Below are 25,879 nucleotides of genomic sequence, written 5' to 3' on the forward strand. Positions count from 1 at the left end.
CTGCAGGGCGATGCCAAATGCTCTCAAGTTCTCAATTTTAGGAGAAAGGAAAGGAGGCTCTGATCAACTATGTCTGAGTCCAGTCTGCATCCCTACGACTGATAACAGTTTAGATCAAGTCCCCAGTAAATGTTTCCTTTATGTAGAATGTGGCTCTACTCTCTCTAGAGGCAGCAGACATCTCTCCTCAGCTCCCCGTCATTACTAAGGTCCAACCTCTAGTAAAAATGCTGCCTTGTCTTGTAGTTCACTAAGTAATTCCACATGGTTTCTCTTATTTTATTCAACCAGGAAAGTCGAAAGGTAGGTAGGGTTGTTTTTTACTATCATTTCCAATTTACAGAAGGGAAAATAGAAGTGAGAACTTAAAAGTGCTTAGTGTGACATATTCAAAGTCAAAGAAAGAGTGCTGGGCCTCATGTTTACTACACTTTTATCCAGTAAACCATAAACTAGAAATATGAACAGGGAGATAACACTAAAAATCATGACACTGTAGCCCTTTATAGAGAAAAACAAGTTACCCAAAACAGATGTTCTGTAACAAAAGCCTTGTTAAATAATTGGGGAACAGAATTCAGGAAAAATTAAGATTTTCAAAATATTTTTATATAGAAATTTTTTACAAAGATTTTACAACATAGCAAATCATTATGTCATACTGTAGAAAGATGAAGCAAAGGATTAAACTCCAAGGATAAAGAAAGTGCTCATAGCAACGTATTGCAGTCTCCATGAAAGTGCATATAAACGGTTAAGGCAAAGTACCATCTTGGTACAGACATGTTGCAAACTGACTTTTAAAACAATTTTTTAAAATATATACAAACTTTTTTTTCTTCTATTCTTCTCAAAGGCATTTGAAAGGGATACTTTTATGAATATTCTTGCTGTAGAACAATGTAGAAATAACTTCTGGGTATAAAACAGTAAAAATAAAAATATTCTACCTGAGTGTGTTAAATCAAGTGATTTGTAAAACAAAACCTTCACAAGTGTGGGCTTTCTACATGTAACTTGCCAGGCTGAAGGCTTACACCCTCATGTTCTACAACACAGATCACTAATGATGATAACATGAGTTAAATTGGGATTCTTGCCCTTCTGTGTGGCTTTTGGCTTCTAGGTTCTATGACCAAACTATTGACATATTTGAAGTCTGTATGCAGTCATTGTGTGATAAATCTACTTTACAGCTTTGCTTCTACCTGCAGCTTACATGATAACCATGCTGTGAAGTGCTACATATGCTTCATACAATATGTTGCCCCATCTGATAATAAAAATACAAAGGTGCTCTTTAAGCTAAACCATAAACCTTATTAGAGAATTCTAGTTAAGTGTTTTGTTTTTCCACTTACATGTAAATACCTTAAGATCAATAGGATCAATAAGGATAATATTAGTTATCAAAATTTAGTCTTCATACTTGAAGAATTTGTTTTTAAAAATAACTAAATAAGATGCAAAAAAATAAATTAGCTAGTCTTGAACAAGAGTGAGTTTTGCAGAAAACTGACATATCTGAATTCTAGTACAGATAAGAATCTGTCAAATGATAACTGAATTCACGTGACTAACCACTCTTTTATGTAAGATTGTATCTACTCATGAGAAATAGGGGAATTCAGTGTTATCATTATAGTCTCCGTATTTAAACTGAGTTTTTCTTTTCCAATTTTTTTTCCATGCCTCAACATAAGGGAAATTAATCAGTTAATTTCTGCTGACTTAGGTTTCCTAAACAGCTTTTAGTCCTCAAGGCACAGCTGTGGTAAAAACAGAGCAAAACACCCAGCCATTTATTGGAATTCTGCAGTACAAAATAAGCACATGTGCTCTATATAATCTAGTAACAGGATAGCAACAGTTAAACTGTCTCAAACAACAGATGTATTTGCTTGATTTTCCTTCCTAACTTCTTTTGCATCAGGACCGCAAGCAAAGAGCTTGTTTCCCAGAGTATTTTGGGCAAATCGGAAATACATAATGTGGCCCATTGCCACAAAGGAGACTGAAATCAATACGAGCAAGCCAAAAGCTTCAGGATTTGGAGCCAGGATGACCATGATGAAATGCAGAAGATCAAGAAGATAGTTCATGGAGTTCTGTACACCATTTATAATGCCTCTTTCAGATTCAATTACATTTTCTTGCAGCAACTGTGTCACAGTTAAATCAAAGGACCAAAGACCTATAATAAAATATTTTTTTAAAGATTAGATTTTAGTTTACAGGCATACATTTCAAATTACAGATAAAAATCTGTTGACTTATGCAAAATATACATTTTAGCCTGACTGTCTTTAAGTCACCTTAAATACACCATAGCCTTGCCTTAAGAATTATTTTTCATAAATAAATATTGGGTTATTAGTGGCCTCAATAAATGATTTTTACAGTCATCAGACAAAAAGAAGTCTAATCTACAAACTTCTTAGTTCTGTTTTTCTGTGATTATTCATACTACAAAAACAAAACTTTGAAATCAGAGACATAATAAATCCTATTACAGTATAAGTACTAGTATTTTTTAAGTTTCAAATGACCTAATTAATGGTTATGGTTAAAGTGTAAGGAAACTTTAAACCATTGTTATATTACTGCTAGAGTTCTAAAGCCCAAACAATAAAGCTGTCTTGCCTGGAAATTAATATCTTCAATAAACTAATGAACTGTTTTGTATCACAAGATAAAAACAGTTTCATTTCAAGAGTGAATTCAGAGATAATTCATCAGTACTCTATTAATTATTACTTAAATTTTGCTTTGTAAGAAGTCTTTATGTTTCCTTCCAGGGCTATAAAATCCATTTGTGTGGCAAACTATATAATAAATACATATTGGCTAGAGAAGACCTTTGGAGGATTTTTTTTATCACTTTCACATCTTCTTTTAAAGCCAAAAACATTACCTTTTTAGTGTTGCCCTATGGGAATATTTTCTAAACTACAGTTTTTTTGTTAAGGTTATTGCAGTATCAAGACTCTACTAGATGGCAGTATAATTAATATAGCTAATATCTTTTATAAATTAAATTACATTTAAAAAGTAATCACTTGAGCTCAGTAATTCAAGACCACCTTCGGCAACATGGCAAAACCCCATCTCTACAAAACATACAAAAATTAGCCGGGTATGGTGGCACATGGCTGTAGTCCCAGCTACTTGGGGGACTGAGGCAGGAGGACTGCTTGATCCCAGGAGGTCGAGGCTGCAGTGAGCTGTGACTGCACCACGGCACTCCAGCCTGGGTAACAGAGCAAGATCCTGATCTCAAAAAAAAAAAAAAAAAAAAAAGTAATATTTAAGATATTCATTTAGAAAAAATTATTTTCAAGCCTGAACCATGTTTTAAGTATATGTATATAATAAAGTAAACAAATACAGGTTTTCAAACTATAAAATAAAATATAAAACACAATAAATATAAAGTATAAATAAGTAAAATAAAAATTTCGTAATAGTGGATTTTGCTTAAATGAACATTTAGGGAACATTTCAGATCATTTATTAATGGATTCTCTGAACCTACATTACAAAAAGACACTTTAGTTCATTAATATATAAAAAGAGATTTCTTACCGATTCTAGCAGCAATGACGCCTGCAAACAGCAGACTGACGGAGATTATGGGCACAGATTCAGGACTTGTCTCCGGGACAATATTAGCAGAATTAGACCCATTAGACATGTATATTTCAGTTGTAATTTCAGGTATCTTGGTAGGTGTAATTGACTCTCCTTGAATGAACCTTGATCGGATATCTTCAAAAGGAGAAACGGACAAGTCCAGGGGGCTTCCAGGCATGAATACAGAGATCACACACAAGATCAAACAGGAAAGCTGTGCCATTCCTGAGATCAGACCTGTCCGAACCAAACCACATTTTCGACGTAGCCAAGTAAAAGCTACAGTTCCCATTATTCCAGTTATAGCTGATGCTCCCATCAAAATACTGAGGATGGAACCACTCAGTCCCTGAGTGTAGGCGTACCCTGTGGTGATGCAGTCAAAGCCCAGGACAGTCATATAAAGGAAAGCAAGACCCATGCCAGCCAGAAACACAGGCTGGTTGTAGTAGGAGACCCATCCATCTCGGAAGGTACGGAAGGGCTCAGCCATCTGGGAGGCACAAGTAGGCTCTTGCTCATGTTCAAGCTCATGGATGTTAGAGTCTTTCACACCCATTAGATGAGTTCCCTCCAGGGGTTTTGGCTCAGTATCTGTTAAGAAAAGATACCATTATTTTGTTGGGGAGGACATGCAGAAATAAAAGCCAATTATTAATAGTACTTTTTTTCCTTCTATTCCCCTTCCCAATGGGTACCCTTGGTTAGACATTATAATATGTATTTTCTTTTACTAATAATCTAAGAATTCCAGCCAAGGAATAATCATCAAGTGTCATTTTTATTAAATAAACAAAATACTATTGATCTATTCCTCTTTTTTTTCTCTCTCTCTCTTGCTCTTAGAAATTATACTCCCACCAAAGTAAACAGCAGGAAAACTCACCAGATAAAATATAAAAATTGTCTAAGAAAACACAGTGTATTGGCCAGGCACGGTGGCTCACACCTGTAATCCCAGCACTTTGGGAGGCCGAGGTGGGCAGATCATGAGGTCAGGAGATCGAGACCATCCTGGCTAACATGGTGAAACCCCGTCTCTACTAAAAATACAAAAAATTAGCTGGGTGTGGTGATGGGTGCCTGCAATCCCAGCTACTTGGGAGGCTGAGGCAGGAGAATGGCGTGAACCCAGGAGGCAGAGCTTGCAGTGAGCCAAGATCACGCCACTGCACTCCAGCCTGGGCGACAGAGCGAGACTCTGTCTCAAAAAAACAAAAAACAACCAGCATATTATTTTCGGGGTCCCTGCAGAGCTGGATAAAAGATTCCATTTACCCAGAAGCCCAGCGTCCTCTTCTCCAGTGAAATACCCATCTTTGTGTCCTCACTCCCTTCCACTGTCCTACAAATGACCACATAACTCCCTCCTCACAGAGTCCAAGGGATTCTCTCATTCTCTTTTTTTCCCCACATTTTTTCCCAGTCCTATGACTTAGCTTTGCCCAGCTATCTCTCAAGTAATTGAACCTCTATAACTACTGCTCACATCAAGGAAGAGGGCTAGGGGACCCATTCCAACCCCACCAGATTCAACCTGGAGTTTTTCCCTAGATCCTCAAAAGCCTGCTCTTGCCTCGTCTACCAAAGTGATATATTTAACCTCATCCGGCCCCCACTGGTAATAAAACCTGATACAAATTCAAAATAGTTTTGATCTTCACCAACATTTAAGGTCTGAACATGAGAACAAAAGGAGCAATCATTGTGTTCAGTTTACCTTTGTGTAAATTCAGCTGTTTCAACTCAGTTTCCTCTTCTTTAAGACCAGCTTTCACAGCTAGAGCTGGGGTTTTCTGGTAAACCTTCCAGAGCAGAACATACTCCACGCACATGGATACCAAGTTCCATCCCGAAATAAAGCCACAGCCGATGACTGGGGAGCCAAATGTCATAATCTGGCCAACAGCCATGGGGGCTAAGATGTTGGTTAACTGGTCAATCCTTCGTATTGTGGCATTCATATCTAGAGAGGCAGGTGAAAGAGGCAGGTAAGTGTGCAAACCCATCAAAGAGAGACTGCCCATTTACACAATACGAAGCTGTAAACCAAGAGTATAGATTCCTAAAATGTGGTTTTCTAAAAGTACATTTGTAAGAAAGACATTTTGTTGGAAAAATATTTGTTGTTTGGGTCAAGTCCCACTAAATTTGCCTCAAAAATGATGATCCCCTTGGAATTGCATAAATCAGTCTAATAGCTTTTTAAAATGAATACAGCAGTGACTCTACATTCATTTTTTTCAACAAATATATCTTAAATGCCTATTATAAGCTAGTCATTATTCTCAACAATTCTTAACAGTATAAAGAAAAGTAACATCCTTCCCTGTCTTCACAGAGTTTATATTCTCACAGGAAAGAAAAGACAATAAATCAACAAGCATGTGTGTGTGTGTGTGTGTGTGTGTGTGTGTATACACACACAAACACTGCATATGTCAGATGTTTATTAAATACTATGGTGAAAAGTAATGCAGCAAAAGGGCAGAGAGTGCTCAGGGGAATGTTCTAAATAAGGCGAGGTCAGAGGATCACTGAAAAGAAGAGCATCACAGCAACGAGAAGCACTGAAAAGAAACACTAGCTTGGTCACAAGAGAGATTCTGGAGACCTCAAAAAAAGGAGAACGATAAGGGCAATGCCTGAATAAAGCTGATTTAAGAGACTGGTGCCAACCCCAGGGGACACCATTTGTATTTTCAGTGAGTCATACCCTGGAGCACAATGTGAATGCTTCCCATGGCCTTATGGAAAGCAACGTACTGCCCAAAAAATGGAATTGGAAATAGACAAGTCTTTTGGATATGTTTTGACAAAAAGAAGAACAAAGAAATAGAGTAGCAGAGAAGGAAGTGTGCTAAAGATAGGGATTTTTAAGAGGAGCAAAATTAGAGCAGGATTATGTGCTGCCTGGAATGATACAGTAGATAAGGGATGTAATCTGAATCTACCGCATAACTGAAGGAGTTGTTCTTAGACAGGAACACAATTCATCAATAGTAACAAGAGTAGAGACCACATATATGGCTTCAGGTACAGGTAGGAAGAGAGACGTGATGGTGGAATCACATGGAAGCTTTCTTCTCATTTATTCCATTTTCTCAGCAAAATACAAAGCCAGGTCATTGACGAAAGTGAGGATGGGGGAGGAGGACTTGAACATGTGATGAGAGAGGAGGAACAACTGTGAATGGTCCTCTAGGAAAGTGGAGAAGGAAAGAATCAGAGAAAAAAGTGTGATTATCTGGAAGCATGAAAGGACCAACTCTGTGGCCCTGAACCTCAAGTGAGAATGCTGAGCAAGTTCGTGCATTTTTTTCCAGCCATGCTCTACTGTGGAAAGTTGGGTTTAACCACAGTCTTACCAAACAAAAGTGACAAAATGAGAGGGGGCCAACTGAGCTGAGGGTATATGCCAAGAGATGATCATATAATCATGACTGGCCTTGAATTTTAAGCTGGGTAAGAAAGAGACAAGAGAGAGGTCATGGACAGTGAAAAGGCAGTGGAATGAATGGTTTGTAGGTGCCAACCACATGGATTGTTGAGGCTGTGGTAGTGAAGAAGTTGGTGGAAAGACAGAAGGTGATTTCTCAAGATATGGATGCCTAAGACTGAGATTATGGGAGGAGAGAATTTAGTGGTGATAACAAAGTCTAGAGTTTGACTACGGGAATGTATTCCTGAGTCAGAGTGGAGGACAAAATAAATAAAGAGGAAGTTAAAAAAATGTCCAACACAAAGAAATGATACATGTTTGAGATGATGGAGATGTATCTCCATCTCATCTCATCACAACGTCACTATGTACTCCATAATAAGCACAATTATGTGTCAGTATAAAAAATTAATTAAAATAAAATAAAACCAAAAGTTTTAGGACAAAAAGAAAGTGAAGAAAGTGATCTACTTTTTCACTTCCTGTCTCACAGAACAGAGTGAAAATTAGTGAGACAAGTCTTAAGCAATCATTTGGGTCACCTTAACAGAAAAACAATACGTGACGAAGAAGTACATTAACAGAAGATTGTCTTTATTCCTTCTGTAATTCTTCCTGGTCCTCAATTGCTTTCCAATTAGCCCTATGAGTATATATTGCATATATGATAACAGGAGAACTTTGACATATTTCACCTTTCACTTGAGAGGCAAAGGCAGCCTTCATTGATCTTACACTTGACTGCCACCGCAGAGGTTTCACTACCATCTGCCTTCCACTAACTAATAAGTTTCCAACTCATATGCCAACAGAGAAGTGTGGAATTTATCCAAATAACTCAATAATTGGAATCCAAAAAGCAAGTAACTAAAGAAAACATATATTTGAATCTTAAAGTCCCAGAATGACAACAACAAATTATTTTAGTTAAAATTATTTCTTACCCTTTCACTACTTCAGTTTTTAAGAGCTCACAGAGCTTCCCAGTGTCACCAATTTCCATCTTTTATATTATACTTAGAAAGTTAATAATATGTAGGTGTCAGCAGAAATGTTGTATTAAAAAACAGCATTTATTTTTCTGATGCAGAATGGATAAAAAAAAAAAAAAAAAAAAGACTCAGGCCGCGTGCAGTGGCCCACGCTTGTAATCCCAGCACTTTGGGAGGCCGAGGCGAGTGGATCACGAGGTCAGGAGATCAAGACCATCCTGGCTAACACAGTGAAACCCTGTCTCTACTAAAAATACAAAAAAATTAGCCGGGCATGGTAGCGGGCGCCTGTAGTCACAGCTACTCGGGAGGCTGAGGCAGGAGAAGGGCGTGAACCCAGGAGGCAGAGCTTGCAGTGAGTTGAGATTGTGCCACTGCACTCCAGCCTGGCTGACAAAGCGAGACTCCGTCTCAAAAAAAAAAAAAAAAGACTTAATCATCTTACTGGTAGCAGGCTAGAAAAGAATCAGTCTTATGAACATGCAAATATACGCTCTTTACCAATTTATATTTAGTCTTACATAAGCACACAAATATGTGTTGATTTGATTCCAATTTAACTGTTCTCAGCTACAGCTGTGGCACAGAACATGACATTAAATAACTACTTCTATTATAATGGGTATATTACATCCATAGAAGAAAAATTTTTTTTAATTTCCTAGCAGTTTTGTCTACTTCATATATGAAATCGATTTTTAATCAATACCACACAAACACAAAATTTATCTGCCATACTTGATCAAGCTAACTGGCAGATTACTTTTTAGCATGATGGGCAAGAAAAATCTCAGAAGATACTAATAAAGAGTGATCCTCAAAAGAAATGGAGGAGGAAAAAAAGCAATAGATGGAGTTAAAAAGCCTGGGAAAAGGAAGTAAGATTCAAACGTGGCACAAGAGAATGTTACCGTAAAACACTGTGCTAAATCAAGCACCTAGAAAGTACCTAAATTAGTTAACTGGTTAGCAGTATTCATGAGAAAAATAAACCACCTTTTCTGGAACTTTCCAAACTGGATAATGACTGCTGTATTTTGGCCTGATGCCACTGAAATTCTAAAACTTTTTAACCTTGGCAAGGAAAATTCCTCCTTTTCTTTTACCCTCAGTGATACAGCTTCTAGTTTTAAAACAATCTCTAAAATTAAGAAACACTGTGATGAGGAAATGGGAGCAATCAGCATCCAGCTCACAACTTTTACTTTTCATGGGCATACCCCTCCCCTTTCACCCTCTAAACATATCACAAACAGGTGAAGCCTTCCTGGCCTAGGCCCCTACCTGGGTTTCTTTGCCACAACCTCAAAAATCAGCCTGCATAAACACAAATCCTTCCTGCCTGGAGTAGGTGGGTCTGTGTATAAGAGACACAACCTCATAGGAACCCAAGGCAGCAGGTGGAGTCCCTTCTAGATGCACTTTCCCCCTTCTTTTTCCCATTTTTCCTTTATCCTCCTCCTTTTTCTCTGTTCTCCTTTAACTCTGCAATAGCAGAAATGGCACAAAAAATCCACAATTAGATACTTGCTGACCTTCAGAACTAAAGAAGTTTCTGTTTCCTGTTTTGAAACATGCAGAAAGTTTTCCTTCACTAGTCCACCAGCCCACACTGCTGGCTGGATGTGAAAGAGCACCACTTACTAAAAGCTAATGTAGAGTGGACAAGAGTTCAACAAACATCTCACTTCCTTTCCTACTTGAAAAACATCAGAAAGTTAGAAAAAGACTGAATAGCCTAGATTCTTCCACTCTGCAATAATTCATAATATAAAGACAGACAGCTGAGAAACGACCAGTCATATTTTTGTTGTTATTCTTGGACATCACTTCATAGAAAAATCCCACAGAGTTATGTGGCATGTTTGAACTTATATTTATATGATGTGTGTATATATATGTATGCATATATATATACACGTATATATGTATGTATATATATATACACGTATATATATATGTAAGTGTGTATATATATGTGTGTATATATATGTGTGTGTATATATACATATTAGGACAAGTTAAAGATTCTGGCTAACTTTCTTTTTCATATTTCAGACTTTGCAGAGTCAAATGAGTTAGTTAAAATCAGTTAAGTGAATGAAAATAATTTTATTTTATTTTCATTTTATCTATAGCTGCTGCACAAATCACAGAATAATCATTGTAAAAGTCAACTTTCTTCTCTAAGTATATCCCAACAAATATATGTGTGATCTATTGTCAAAATATATCCTTTTGTACCCTTTGAATTTTAAAACATGGATATATTTTACATGCTTTAAGTACTTTGTTAAAAAGAGAAAGTAAACAAAAAAAGACAAAGCCTTATCATCTAGTTCAATGTGACAAAAAAGACATGAAATTATTCCTCATTATAAATGATCACAGGAAGAAAAGTAAATGAGAATCATGATTTTAGCTCCAGAGAGAATTTCCTGTGATACAGATTCACACATGCTAAATTCATCTTACATACACACCATCCTTTAAATCAATCACTGTGGAATTTCTAACTCAATAATAATACTGCAACCGCAAAGTGATGATTCAGGCAAATTCTTCTTCTAGACCTTCCACAGACTTTGTTCTCCTTCACTCACCCCTCCTTTCTAACTTTTTTTTTAACCAAATGGTCCAAACAAAGCTGCTTGCTAACCCCAGCACATAATCTTGCCTTCTGTATCCTGGGATATGCCATTTAAGTCATCACGAATGGTTTACTTGTCTGTCAGGACAGTTGGGCAATGTGTTTGTTATACCCATTATCTCAGTGATCAGCAGAGTTGACTCAGCTGATCTGACAGGTAGGGGAAGTGTACCCTTCCTCCTTTCCCCTGTGTAATTATCAATCCAAATTGTGTCTGTGTGTCTTATGAGGGGACGGCAGGCAATAATGAGTGAGGGAGGTTATTCTGAGCCTAAGTAATATTGACAGAATAGGACATGTTGCTTTGTAAGCATTCTTCAGATGTTCTTTGACCACTTGTTTATATTCCCAATGAACAACTAAGATGGTAAGCTTCTTAAAAACTATATTCTGTCCTCTATTTCTTTGGTATTTGTAACAGTAATTATATTACATTGTACATAATGTAATAAAATTATAGATTATAACTTTAAGATGGAAGAAATTAACTTCTAGAGTCTCTCCTACAATTGTTTCCATTTGATTTAGAGAAAACATCCATATGATTGATAAGCACCAGTAATAACATTCATAGGTATGAACAGTAAAATCTCATGTCAGATTTGCACTGTTCTAAGTATAAACATTTAGAAAGTTGATTGAATTTAAAAAAAAAAAAAGAGGAAAGAAAAGTTTTTCCATTTGCCAAGTTTGTGTAGGATAAAAGAGAAGTTAGCTATCCTATAAGTTAACTTCGTAACAGTGAGATAAATCAGCACCAAAACTGACAATAAGGTAAGAAAAAAAGTATGCTTTCAATTTATCATTCTTAAAAAATACCCAGAACAAAAATACAAGGCTTACAGCCTCATTTATCACCACCAATTTAAAGTGAATCCTAACATGCTCATTTCATTGAAAGAGAAAGCCAAATTACTTGCTAGTTTGCTTCTGTCTTCTCCTGCAACAACAACAATCCAATCCCTTTGGATTGTGATTGCAGTAGCAGTACTGGCCAAATTTGCAATATTTGCAATAGTGATGATCAGGATATAGCAGGAAGTCTAAAGAATGACAAGAAAAAAATGAGTTATAATGTCAGTTTACCACACTGTACATATGTCACTAAACAAGGCAGTTTAAAATAGTCTTTGGTGGAATGATAAAAAAAAGTATTTTAATTTCATTTATAAGAAATCATTTTACGTTATAGATATGAAACTGAATGAATACCAGTAGTCAAGGGGCATAATGTCCTAACCTGTATCATCTAGATCATCTGTAGTACACATAATACAAAAATTATAATAGTCAGGTGAATACAGTTATAAAATGTTAACACAGTGGTGGTTTTCAACATTTCTCCCACAAATATTGCCTTTGAAAAGAATGTTGAAGGGGAATTGAAAACACCTGTATTTAAGTCAGAGTTCTGACACCTTCTAGTTGCATGACAATGGGCAATCAACTAACGTTCACTTTGTCTTAATTTTTTCAATAAAATGAAGGGAATAGGCTCAAAGATTTCTAAAGTCCTACCTGGCTTTGCAACTCTATAATATCAATCCACATATACACAAGAAGATTCAATATGACACCAAATGCATGGTTTATACCACACCCCATCCCTCTCCTCTTTTCCATCAAGCTCTTATGAAATCACAACATGAAAAGTTATCTGGTTGACATTCCCAAACAGAAGTAACAATTATTATTGGAGGAATGCAATTAAGACTGACTAATATCGATATGGATAACATTTATTAAATAGCACAAACAAAGTATAGGTCACTAAAAAGCTGAAAACAAACAACTGAATTCTACAGTAAACTCTTAGAAATGCCATTAAAAACCAATAGGACAAAACTTAAATTCAAACAATACTTAATGAGTGCCTGTTGTGGGCAAAACAACAACAAAACAAACTATAGGGGATATTACAGTAGACACAGAAATCAATATTAAAAGGTCACACTGGCAAAAAAAAAAAAAATAGCTTCAAAGCATTTTCATCCTTTACCACTACCAGATATTCAATTTTCTGCCATCAAGAATCTCACTGAGAACTTACGAGAACCCATCCATGGTACATGGTCAGAAGCTCATGTTTATGTAAGAAAACCATCATCAGGATGATTCCACACAGGATGACTGAAACATTCTGTACCACCAGCGAGGTTTGGGCCACTGTGCAGAGGAAGAGAGAAAGTGTACATTACATCAAAATGTCTCAGTGAGACTGTTCTTATCCACACATAATTGTTCTACTATAATACATTAATACACAGACCTAATTATTACCAGATAAAAAGAAAACCTTTCTGAAGTCAGTTCTGCCTCAACTACTCCCAATACGACCCAGAGGATCACACCAGACCAGTAAATATGCAACCAAAATGATGAAGTACCACAAGTTTCTCTGTTCATTGAAGTCTATCATAATGACTACATTTTCATTTAGTTTATCTTCTTGAAAGTTTAACATAAACGGAGCTGTAGTATGATATAGACATGATCCACATTTCAGCTCTTTGTTGCTTAAGGTAAAACAATAACATGTATGAGGTTAAAGAGGAAGTTATGAAATCTACAACCTCCTACATGGCAGGCTGAATCTGATAATATGGTATACCTAAATAGAAAAGATACACAAAAATTTGCCAAGAATAAAGCAGCAGTGTATTTCTTTGCATACTAATGCTATTTGCCACTGCTACGAAATTCTAAGCTACCCCTTCCATCACAGATGGCAATTCTCTTAACATGAGGCGCCCATATAGATAAAGCGTTGGAGTAAGGACAGATAAAGACACCTGGTAGCCTTTTCTCTGCCACTCAGTAGGCAGATGATCTAGGGCAGGATACCTAACATCTCTTATGCCTGCGTCTAGAAGGTGAGAATGGTAATACCTGTCTTCCTTACTTTATAGGGTCATAATGATGCTCAAATAAAACACTTATGAAAGCAGTTTGGAAAACATGAAGTTCATATGTAAGGGATAATTACAGCTCTTGTCTTCAAGGATAACATAGTTCATCCTTGCTTGGAAGGTCATATCAAAGACCCAAGAAAAAATAAACTGCTTTCTGAAAGCAGTCTGATATAAAATCCCAACATATAACTCATTCATTCACTCATGCATTCATTCACTGGATAAGGATCAGATGTCAACTAAATAAGGTTCTTAGCTTTTGGGACCCTACAGACCAGAAGAAGAAAAGATATGTGAACAGATCATTATATCTGTGTAAGAGCAGAGGTGGTAACAAAGCCTCATGGGAACACAGAGGAAGAAATGGTAAACTCAGCCCAGAGGTATCAGGAAACATTTTTCATAAAGAGTAATGTATGAGTTGATTATATAGGATAAGTGGGAAATTGTTATCCTACCACACTTTTCTTCATCCAATTCAATATTCTTTCCTAATCTATGATTGCAGTGCTCAACAATCATTAGATTAAAAGTTTCTATGTATAATATTCCTGTGTTCCTATGTATAATGATGCAAAGAAGTAAATTTTTTTCTAGATTACAGAACTTTTTTCTATATGTGTTCTGGTCTACTCATTCTAAAAACAGAAATATGTTCACCTTGACCATTTTCCTAGTAGCATCAAGTCCTAGAATTTGATAAGCCTGTTGCTCTGTGTCCAGAAGCAGTCATCTCGCACTGAAAGAATGAAACCTCAGTCTTTTGCCAACATCTAAGACAGGCATGGTCAGGTCTTGGCATTATCAACTGAGCAATTCAAGAAAATTTACCCTGAATGATCATCCATATTTCCCTTATATACTGGAAAATTTAATTGCTCAATTACTTTCTTTCCTGTATAAAATGACATGATTTCAGTACTAATGCTTAGAATAAATATCAACACATTATTATTTCTTCTTTTTCCCTACAAAATTTATAATTCAGCTCTTTGTGATCCAGGCTCAACTATTCTGCCTTGAAGCTATTCTTAGTTTTCAATTCCCTTATACATACTCTTACATGAAACATAGTAACCAAAGAACAGATGTTAAAGCTGTCTCAGGAACATCACACTAAAGGGACTCCAGTACAAGATACAGTTAGGAAGCCTGAGTTAAGCAAACTTTTAATGTTTAACATGGTTCTCAGAGAAGTGCTACAAGGTTAATCATTAACATATGAAATTTATGAACAGCCAAAGATACAAAAAAATCTATTAGGTCAATGTCCAGGCATCCCAACTTTGTGTGGGAGCCATGGGACCCTCCATCCAGAGGTGGTGCCATCTAAGCCCTCCTCCCTCAAGTGTGGCATGCAGACATTCCCTGGCTGTTTCTCTCCTAGTTTGTTGTTTCCTTTGCTACAGAGGTAGCTCAGGCATTGCTCCCATGAATATAAGGGCTTAATTATATAACAACACTCACCTTTAAGTCTAGCATTCTTGTCCACCCAGTCACCGATGATGGCTCCCAGGACCAGAACAGACCCTGCCACCACCAGCCCGTAGACTGCTGTCAAAAGGAGGCTGTTTCCATAGAGCTCTACCAGAAACACAGACACCGCAAAGTGCCACATCCGATCTCCCTTAAATGAAAAGAGAAAATGTTTTGATGGAATATTTTTCGTTTCTAGTCTATTGTACTCAGGAAGTTGCTTCCTTATCAAAAGGGCACTTCCTGGCTACATTATGAGACTTTCAAAGTCAGTAATTACTCTTAGATTGAATACTGCTCAGATGTTAAAACATTCATCCCAGCACAATGGAAAATATTCTTGCCCAATTATTAAGTAAACTTGAAAAGGCATGATATTAATGAACCGCATATTCTCTTTTTCATTCTAGAAACAAAATGCAGTTTCCAGACCCAAGATGGCTTTTTGAGACAAAAACGTGTTCTCCTGTGTGTCAGGTTTCTCCTGGGGCCTGGAATTTGCCTATCTTGATTGCAGAGGCATAAAGTAGTTTGCTATTGAACCAGAAATCAATTACAGTACAGTTCACAAACATTAGTATACCTTGAGCATCAAGAAAAAGCCAGTTTTCCAATTTGTAAAATGATGGGAATGGACCATATGATCTCCAAGGTTTCTTTCATGTCTAATATCCTAAAACCTATGAGATTTCATAAAGTCATAATTCGAAAGTCATAAAACAGCGGAGCGATCGGAAAGAGGAGAGTAGTAACAGCAAATTCTGGCACTGCATAAACAGTGATGTCAGAAATAAACTTAAATGCCTAAGTAAGTAGTTACGTTAACATTTTAATAAAGATGAGTTTTGAAAGGGGGAAAAAGCTACTTATTTCTTCACACAAACTCCGGAGAATATAGGGAATTTTGGAGTTCATTACCGTGAAATGTGATTTAACAGAAACTTTTAAGTGAATTAGGCAAATTAATGTCTTAAAAAATCTACAGTGGACCTTATTATGAGATTTTAGGCTCCATCCCTGACTTCTGAAATTAACATTAAGGAGGACAACCATGTTCCATCATAACTTATTTCTGGGAATCCCTATAGGAAACCAAATTCCAGGCCTCATAGATTTGACCCTACAGAAATACTTCTACTCCTAGTTCTTCCCAAAGTCTGTTAACATCTTCATGAAAAAATCCATGTATTAGAAGCAAATACTATCCTGGTATGTCAAATGATTTTAAAAATTTAATGAAGCCAAGATAATAATTGTATACATTCAAAACTTAAATTGATGCATGTTAGCAATCATTTACAAAAAACTTCGTGTAGACCAGTAGTTCTCAACTAGAGATGACTTTGCTTCTCCTACCCCCACCCCACCTCCCCGAGGATCATTTGGCAATGTCTGGAGTAATTTTGAGTTGTCACAACAGCAGGGGGGTGGAACTGTTACTTAATCTTTAACCTGAAAAGCAAATGTAGATTTGATTAGGATAAAATGGGATAGGGAGAGGGGAGATACTTTATTCTAATCTCCACTCCTCTGAATAGCTCCCAAGGAAAAGACAAAAATACACACATGTCCCTAATGATAGGTTGCCTCTGTCAGCGAGTTTTCTCTTTCTTAACACACAGGTTAAGAAACACTTTTCTAATACTGTTGTTTCTTTCTTTTTTTCTTACTCTTATTGTATTTTTTAATTGTCTTAGAGTCCTCTAAAGCAAGACATCAAGATAAATGCTATTAAAGTTTTGAATCTTGCTTATTCTTGCATGCCATACCACCTCTTTGATAGAAAGAAAGAAATTGCTCATGTTACCCCAATTTCCAACGGGCTTAGGCTTTAAGAAGCAACAGATTCTATGTTTACAAAAAGCCCAATATTTGGGTAAAGTCTATGTAAATATTGACCAAGTGCCCATCCTTCCTTATTTCCATTTCTTGCCTTCCCACCAATTCTCACTAAACTTGGATGACCTATTTATGTGTCCATGTACTCCCACTGGACTGAGGGCTGAAGGCAAACCTAATAACTGTCAATGAATGATCATGGTCCTCAATCCACTTAATACTTACTAAGTGGCTACTATGTACCCGACATTTGCAGACACTAGAGCTTCAGCAGCGCACAAAAGGTTTTCATGCACCTCACATTCCAGTGAGCACAGAGCAAAAGCAAATCTAGCACAGGGCACGTGCTGCTAAGAGGAAATATAAAGTAGGATGGAGCCGGTGGCAACAAAGGCCTCCATGAGCAAAGTGAGCCTCTTGGAAACGAGGGCTGGAGAAATGCAGACATATTGGGGTTTAAATGGAGAGAGTTTGTAAGATCATGTTATCAGATATAAGCAACTGGCCCCTCTTTTTCACTGTCTTACACTGTCATCTTTTTGTTATTAGATATCTTTTTTAAAGCCCATACTAAATTGTATTATAAGCTCTTTGACAATAGTATCCACTTTTTTTTTTTTTTTTTTGAGACAGGGTCTTATTCTGTTGTCCAGGCTGGAGTGTAGTGGTGTGATCATAGCTCACTGCAGCTTCAAACTCCTGGGTTCAAGCAATTCTTCCACCTCAGCCTCTCAGTAGCCGGGACTACAGGTGTGTCTCATGACACCTGGCTAATTTTAAAATTTTTTTTTGCAGAGACAGAGTCTCCCTTTGTTGCCCAGGCTGGTCTCAGACTCCTGGGCTCAAGGAATCCTCCTGCCTCAGCCTCCCAAAGTGCTAGGATTACAGGCATGAGCCACTGCACCTAGCCAGGATCCACTTCTTACACTACCTTGTATTTTGATAATATAGAGTAAAATGCATTGATCCACTGGCAGATAGAAATGAAGTCAGAAATAAAAGGCATTCAACCCCACACAAAACTAAACTGAGGCAACCTTCTACTCTAATGCCCCTATGTTCAGTGCATAAGAAATCATGATTTGGCAGGGTGGGACGGGAAATGCATATATATATAATATATACACACACACACACAATACAGAAACATAAATGTTTTGTTGTAATAAAATCAGGCAGAGTGCCACACAAGAGAAAAAACATAAAAAGTATAATTACCTAGTGTTAGAGACATTCCTCTTTTGCACTCCTTTGCAGTGGAAAGGAGTAAAAATCCACTAAACCTTATATGATTGTAGTTGCTGCTGTTTGTTTAATCCAACTTTCTCATGAGAACTTCCTTTGCTTGACTTACTGTAAAGTTGGGATAAGCATGTGTCACCTTTCTTGTGGGACTTTTAATGAACATGACAAAATATCCTCCTGGAACAACCACGGTGCCACTGGTTTTCTGGCAAATCTGACCTCCTAACCTATTAACCAAAGGTCACATAAACCATAATCAGAATTTGGAAGAGAGGCATCTTCTTCCTCTAAGAGCAAGGCCAGACCACAGGCTGAGAATTTCAGATACTATTTCCATCACCTGTTATTAATACTTAATATTTACTGAATTAAACTGGGGGAACAAACTATTGCTTTTGATTTATTAAGGGTTGTTTCACTAGGTTTCTACTTAGCATCATCAGCTGTTGGAATTAAAACAAACTCACACCAATTCCACTTTGTTTACATGTATTTGCAGAGTCATCCCTTGTGTAAGCCTCTGGTAAGATAGGAGCTTGCTTTTCTAAAATGTCATCTATAAACTGCTATTTCTTAGAGAACTAATAATGTAGCTTAACAATTTCTCAAAGGCATTGGGTATAGATTTCCTCTTCCAGTGGTTTCCATCCATGTCTTAAGGATGATCCAATAAAAGTTTCCAATTTAAAAGGAAAATAACATTCAAAAAATTTACTCTCAAAATTCTTTCCATTCTTTTAAAATACATATGAGCCATGGACAGAATATAGCCAGATTTATTGCTTTTAAACAATAATTGTTTAATGTTAAAGATTCTAATCATCCTTAAACATATATCTAACACCCTTCTAGTTTATTATTTTTCGGAGAGAGTTTTAGGAGCCCAGATCTACAGAAACACTACGTCTTTTCCAGGACAACCTAGAAAGTCAGAGGGAAAACTGTAAATCCATTGCTGATATTCATTGGATGATTAATTTTAAGATAGCCTCCATTGCCCCAAACTTTATCTAACTATAGATAACATTTTTAAAGACCAGAATTTTTGTCACTCAGATATTTGTTCTGGGGGTCATTTATGTTTCAATTAATCTTAGAATGTTATTATTAGCTTAAGTCAGTCACTCTACCATTCTATTGTATTCTCATGGTGCTGCACGCTGGAACTAAATTTTAACAAAAAAAGAAAACAAAATATTTTAAAATGTGAAGAAGAGAAGGTATATGAGACATCCATCCATCTTTTGTAGCAGATATGTCTATTTACTAAAGCTACTAATGCAACATACAATTTAAAAACAAGGCAAATATTCCTTTCCTTGTTAATCTTGTCTGGATAGTTGTCTATCTACATAAACTACGATGATCTGATAATTAAGTTGCATTAACTAACACTCATGGGGAAAGATCTTCGATGTAAATAACGTTTTCATTAAAGCATGTGTACTTGGATGATTTATTTCTTTAACTGCTTGACAAAACTGGAAGTTGGCTTAATACAACTGGCTGGAACGAAAGGAAATAAAAAATTGCGCAACTGTGTTGTAAGACTATGCATTCTCACTTACCCAAGTAGAGAGAGAATGACCAAGGTAGAGAAGGAATTTTGCAGAGGTCAGGTAGTCGGCCAAGGATCCTGCAAAGACACAGGCGGGGTGAGAAAAAGCGATGGTAGTCACTTAATGAGCTGAGGGCAGAATGCTTATCCATTTGATCTTATTAGAACATGATTATTAAAAACTACTTTGCAGGACAAACCACGTACATTTTATCAAGTTACCTATGAACCGATGTATTTCGTTCACTTAATACCATTCACTAAATTCAGTTATTGACCTAGTCAATAACTGCCCAACTTCACATTTCACATACAGTGAAGAAACTCTTGTTTCAGCATTCTTTTTTGGGTTGGTTGGTTTGTTTGTTTTGTTTCTTTTTTACACAAGGCAATCCAAACTGCCCAATCTACTCCATCCGTGCCTGCGTGCAAACCCCTTTTCCCACACCCTGAATTTCCTTTCTTCCTTAACGTCCACCAAATATGAGTCAAAGGATCTTTTTACAAAGCTATGGTTCACAGCAGAGCCACATTCCTCCAGAACTCGTGTAGAGTTGCTTGTCTCCAAAGCCCCACCTGGGTTTCCACCATATGCATTCGGTCAACGCCACTCACCACAGCATCCTCTCTGGCGGTTGTGATCTCCCGCCCTGGTCATGACACTAGGCGACCCCGCTGGCTCTTCTGCGGCTGCTATCGCTGCTGCTGCTCTCGCTGAGGTGCTTGTTAACAGGAGTGCAAGGAACTGGAGATAGCACCTCTAAAAACACAACAGCCTTGGGCAAAAAGACTACAACGACGACTTTGGCAAAGAACAAAAGAAAAGGGGCCCAGGGATTTTCTTTTTTCCTTCTTTCCAAACTTAGCTAACACTGTAGCTGAAGTTGGAAAGGCAAAGCCTTATGGAAGCGGTTTGGGAGGCTCAGCAGGTCGTCCGAGCCTAGCGGACGCCCTGAGCCAGCTCTCTCCACCGCCGCCGCCGCCGCCGCCGTGGGCCGGGCCCAGCTCTTATACCGAGTCGGGGGCGGAGCTCCCTGCGACCTCCGACTGGGGCCGCCCCGTCCCCTTCAAGGCCGCCCGGGCGTCCCCGCGGCGCGAGACGAGCTCCCGTCAACCCTGCGCGCCGGGCCGTCCCCGCGCCCTTGCCCGGAGGAGTCGCCCGCCCCGGGCGCCAGCGTCCAACCGGCCGCAGACACCTTGCGTGGCTTGCGGGGACCTTCGCTTCGACCTGTTCCACTCCCCGGGTTTTCCTGCTCTCCGGGAAGCCGCGAGGGCAACCTCGGGGGGCGGCCGTGGGGCTGGGAAAAGGAGGAAGGCGCGTGGAGCCAGCGGGGCGGCGTAGGGAGATTCTGCGCGAAACTAAGCGTCAGGTGCTGGAAGAAAGCGCTGTGCACCGGCTACCCCGCCGTTCAGGGAAAGGGCGGCCGCCGGACGGTCGCAGTGCAAAGCTCCAGCCCGAGCTTGGTGGGTGGGGATTCCTTTTTTAACGAAAATAATTTTTAATACAGGTATCTAAATAAATATAATTCATGCCACAGAGGCCGCTTTCCTGGCCGTCCCATTCCGGCCCGCCTGCGGCAGAGAATGCCTTTCCTTCCCCGGACTGCATAGCAGGGCTTCCCTCAAAGAACCAGAATCAAAGGACAGGAAGGGGGCGCAAAGATCAGAGTCCATCCCTCTTGAGAGGAGCAAACGGAGGCTTGCAAAGGTGAAGTCCCGCAGCGAGTTACAGACCTACCCGTATCCCCAAACTGGGGCTTCCAAATCCGTCCTGGAGACAGAATGAGGATGCTGCAGCCCCAGCAAGCCCTTCACCATCATTCCTTCTCCCTCTGTACCCTCTCACCCCGCCCCCACGCGCGCGTCCCTTCCCCACCTAACCTCCAAATGCCCCAGTGACAGGCTTACCAGGAATACCGGTTATCCCAGTTGTGTCCCTGGATCTGTCCCTGTCCAGATAAAGCCATTCGGTGGCCTGGAGGGTGAGGTGAATGACTAAAGAACACCAGACTCTAGCCTTGGTTGACTTCGTTTTAATCCTGCTGTGCCAAACCAACCCCTGGGGCATACCAGCCCCTTTTGCCAGTAGGTTACCTTACCCTTCTTAATCTCACCAAAACCCTGGGAGTGGATCCTACATATTGAAACTCCAACCAGATGCCACACCTTGAGCACAGGCCAGACTGACACCCAGTAGTGAAGGGAGCCACGCATGAGTATGTGCCCTGTATCTGCTCTCTCAATCAGGAGCCCCAAAGGTCTACGGGGTGGGTGCAGCTGGATTCGGTTGGGATGTGGTCTGGTGAGTAGAGATAGGGGTTACAGTTTAACTACTGCTTTTTTCCTTTTCAAGCCCTCTTTTTTCCTTTCTTTCACACGACATTCAAGTTCTTTCTCCCAATTTAGAGAGGTTTTGGTTTGCTAACCGTGGAGAATAGGGTCATTTACACATGCATCCTTGAGAATAAACCAAAGTATACTCAGATGAGTGAACTAAAGTGAAGGAGTGAACTGGTAAATAAACCCCTCCACTTTATGGCGATCCCTTATTAGAGATGAATTTTTTGACAGGTCCTCAACAAGGCACAAAGGATAATGATAGTTTGCACATTTGTCAGAGTGTGTCAGCAACAAGGACCTCCAAGTGCTTTAGATTAATTATTACATATTATAAGAAGGGGTGTCATGCTGTCCCCAACTTCCAGGTGGCTTTTTAAAAGTTCGGTTGGTTAAAAAAAAAAATTACTTCCCGTAGACACTGTTTGAGAAGTATCTGTGGAAAGAGTGGCTAAGTCAGCATATACCTCAAAATGTGATATGGAGTCTCTGTTCTCCATTGTCACCAAGGAGTCCCCAGAAGCCAAAACCGAGAGAATGTTATAAAGAACAAATGGGATACTGCAGTGAAGCAAGTAGGAAAGATACTTTGGGAAGAAAACAAGCAAGGTTCATGACATTAAAACCAGTGAGTGAGCTGTGGAAGGGGAATCTTAAATCCTAATTAATGAGAATAGTTGAGATATGTTAGTTGGGGCTTATGAAATGGAAAGAAATTGAAAATGAAAATAGAATAAAAATCCTCAAACTATTCAGAAAGTGCAAAATGACAGAATTCTTTTGGCTTTGACATGCTAGGTTACAAAGCACCGCTTTAATCACAAGACCCTTCGGGCTCTTCCTCCTTCTGAGAAAACATTTGACCAGTTGAAAATTAAGATTTCTTCCAAAAGTCATATATATGTTTTTGAGAACACAGAACATACAACATTCCCATCAATTTAATCTAACTAAGAAAGTCATGCAAGTTTTAAGTCAGTTTACAAAAAATAGTAGATACCCTAAAGACCATGTGCCAATTTATTTTCAACATGTTTTAAAGTTTGTAACTAGGTTAACCAACTTTTTAAAAATCCCAGCCAGAATAAAATGTATATGGCTATTTAAAATTCATTTAAAGTGTTTATGGTTGGGAAATAAAAACAGTTTTATCATTTCATTTTTAAGTTGCCTTTTCACTTACCGGCCAGGCATCCTCAGTTTCCTCTGCCATATCAGATGTGCTCACCAGGACAAAGGCAGAATAAAGAATGGTCACTATTCCACTGCTCTGAAGAAAAAAAGTAATAGGGTTATCACCAACTATTACAGGAAGGGCTCCAATCCAGGACTGTGCTTCTGTTGGATGTGAACCTTTTTACATTAACTTAGGAGCTATAAAGCCACGTTTCCATTCAAAAATCTTTCTCAGTGTTACAGGCAAATTTCAAGAACGGTTTTATATTTCTATAATATGAATGAATGGCTCTTGAGAAGTTTAAGTTCAACATCTACTTTAAATTACAGACATCCTATTGAAAGATAAATATCCTCCCAGGTCTTCATTTTGTTTGAACATTTCAAATAGATTTGACCTTGCGAAGTTTCTTATGAATGCTGGCTCTCATTGGGGGTGCTCTCTTGCTTCCTCTCTCTCATACACACACACACACACACACACACACACACAGTAGTCTACAGTTTCTAGTTGGAAAAATTAAATACAGAATTCAGAAGATTCCAAAAGAAATATACTCCTAAGGCAAATCCATAGAGACAGAAAGCATATTGGTTGTTTTCAGAGCCTGGGAGGAGGGAAGACTAGGTAGTGACTGCTTTATGGGTATGTAGTTTCCCTTTGGGGTGATGAAAATGGTCTGAATCTAGATAGTGGTAATGGTTTTGCCACAATGTGAAATAATAAAAGTCACCAAAATGGCTCAAGTGGTGAATTTTATGTTATGCAAATTTTGCCTTGATTAAATATATATATATTCTTAAAAGGAAAGTTTGCCATTTTTCAATAATGGTATTGATTGAGATAAATGTAGGCCAAATGTAGTCTCAGGAGATCTTAATCAAATAGAAAGAGACTGTGGAAAGAAAAAAAGAGAAGTCTTGTCCATTACGCTGACTGGAAACTAAAACATGGAACTAAGTTAACTGTTTAGTTTTCTCCATATACAGCCAGAAAATACATAAAATTCTATTTAATAAATACTTCAGTCTCTTAACTTTTGCCGTGGATCGTCACTTTTGCTGTCTAATCTAACTCTCTCATGTTACAATGTCAAGTCTGTTCTCCTGTATTCTGTCTGAATTCATTAAAGCGCGAAACAAATGCTTGGTATCACCACAACAGTATCCCCTTCACATTCTCCAGATGCTGCTCAGCCTTGCCTTCCTCAGGTTGTATAAACAGGGATGGATTTCCCAAGTGTTCAGTTATTTTAGCTGGTCTTCTCGATGCCCTTTTCAACTGCAATTTGATTGCAAGCTCCTCACAGAAGACAGCACAGAACACCTCATCCATCTAAGCAGAGTTCCTGTTAACACATTCTCATATCCTCAATCTTCCTTTTCAGACACGCTACACTGTTTCTAAGCAGCACCTTGAAGCTGATCCCTACTAAGCTGGCCATAAACATATTCATGAAGTTTGCATTTTGCGCTGCTGTCAAAAAGTTCAGAGTTCCTTAATGTTTTGCTTAGGACATAGTTCATGTTTCCAGTGCAAGAGTCCCTGTTTCCAGCTCCCTCCCCACCCCAACCTCTTAGTGGTATGATCTTTGTGTTTGTTCTTCTGTTTTGTTTTTTTTCCAGTAAATACTACTTCCATACTGCTGATTTTTCCCTTATCAAGTCTCACAAAATACCCAATTATTACAGCATGTCAATTATGAGTGCAACATAGTAAAAGATAATGATGTCTCTCAGTCATAAAATCCCTAGACAATATCCTTAGTCTTGGGTCCTTAATTTGTGCTCACACAATAGTGTAATAAGGAAAATCCTAGAACTATAAAGACTTTTATCATGTGACCTGGACAAAGCCCTCTTCTCTGATGCAATTAGGAAATACTGGCTACAGTAATTATATCAGCATTTAAGAAAAGTTAAAAATACAGTATGAAGGCCCCTCCCAAGGATGTCTGTCAGAAATATTTCATTGCAGTGTTATCTACACTGAATCAACATATATAACAATAGACACCATATATTTGGAGCACTATACAAGTGGAAGATATGACACAAGGTGCTTATCAGATATTATCTTATTTTATTTTCACAACGGCCCTATGAAATAATACTGATATTATCTCCAGTGTACATATAAGGAACTGAGACTCAGAGAGGTTAAATAACTCACTAGAGGTCACTCAGCTAGAGAGGGGCAGAGCTGGGATTCAAGCCTAGACTTGTCTGATTGCAAGGCCTTTGTTCTTTTCGCTTTGTTATTCTGTCTCTTACCTGTCTAATAAGCTTGGAACAACACAGGTGATGCCAATAAGCATAAATATGGCTTTTCCTCCCTACCGGCTCCCTTAAAGATGACAGGTACTCAGGTACCAAAAAGACGTTAGAAGTAACTTAGCACTGATGGTGGAGGCCGGCATAAAACCAGGGCCATAGTGGTGAGAGGTACCACTACCCCCTTGGTTGTGTGGGAACCACTTAATACCAGGGGCTGTCGGAGGGTGTCAGTGTGAAGCCTGCTGCCCGAATCCAGGTGATAGTCTAGCTCCGCTTCCAGAGCACTGTATGTTCATAAGACGAACAAACAACCTATTTAATGTTGCCCAAAGCTCAGTTTTA

General features: G+C 38.4%; 1 protein-coding gene across 1 annotated transcript; it reads right to left on the reverse strand.

The window, feature by feature from the left end:
- Positions 1-587: 587 nt before the first annotated feature.
- SLC40A1 (solute carrier family 40 member 1) lies at positions 588-20,831 on the reverse strand. The gene is made up of 8 exons (XM_019022640.4): positions 20,363-20,831; positions 19,758-19,825; positions 15,097-15,256; positions 12,768-12,883; positions 11,634-11,760; positions 5,354-5,599; positions 3,586-4,227; positions 588-2,194 (listed from the first exon to the last, which is right to left on the reverse strand). Exons 1-8 carry the CDS (start codon positions 20,403-20,405, stop codon positions 1,881-1,883), a joined length of 1,716 nt encoding a protein of 571 aa, XP_018878185.3. The 5' UTR covers positions 20,406-20,831; the 3' UTR covers positions 588-1,880.
- Positions 20,832-25,879: the final 5,048 nt, after the last annotated feature.

Source organism: Gorilla gorilla, chromosome 11, assembly GCF_029281585.2.
Source record: "Gorilla gorilla gorilla isolate KB3781 chromosome 11, NHGRI_mGorGor1-v2.1_pri, whole genome shotgun sequence".
NCBI lineage: Eukaryota > Metazoa > Chordata > Mammalia > Primates > Hominidae > Gorilla > Gorilla gorilla.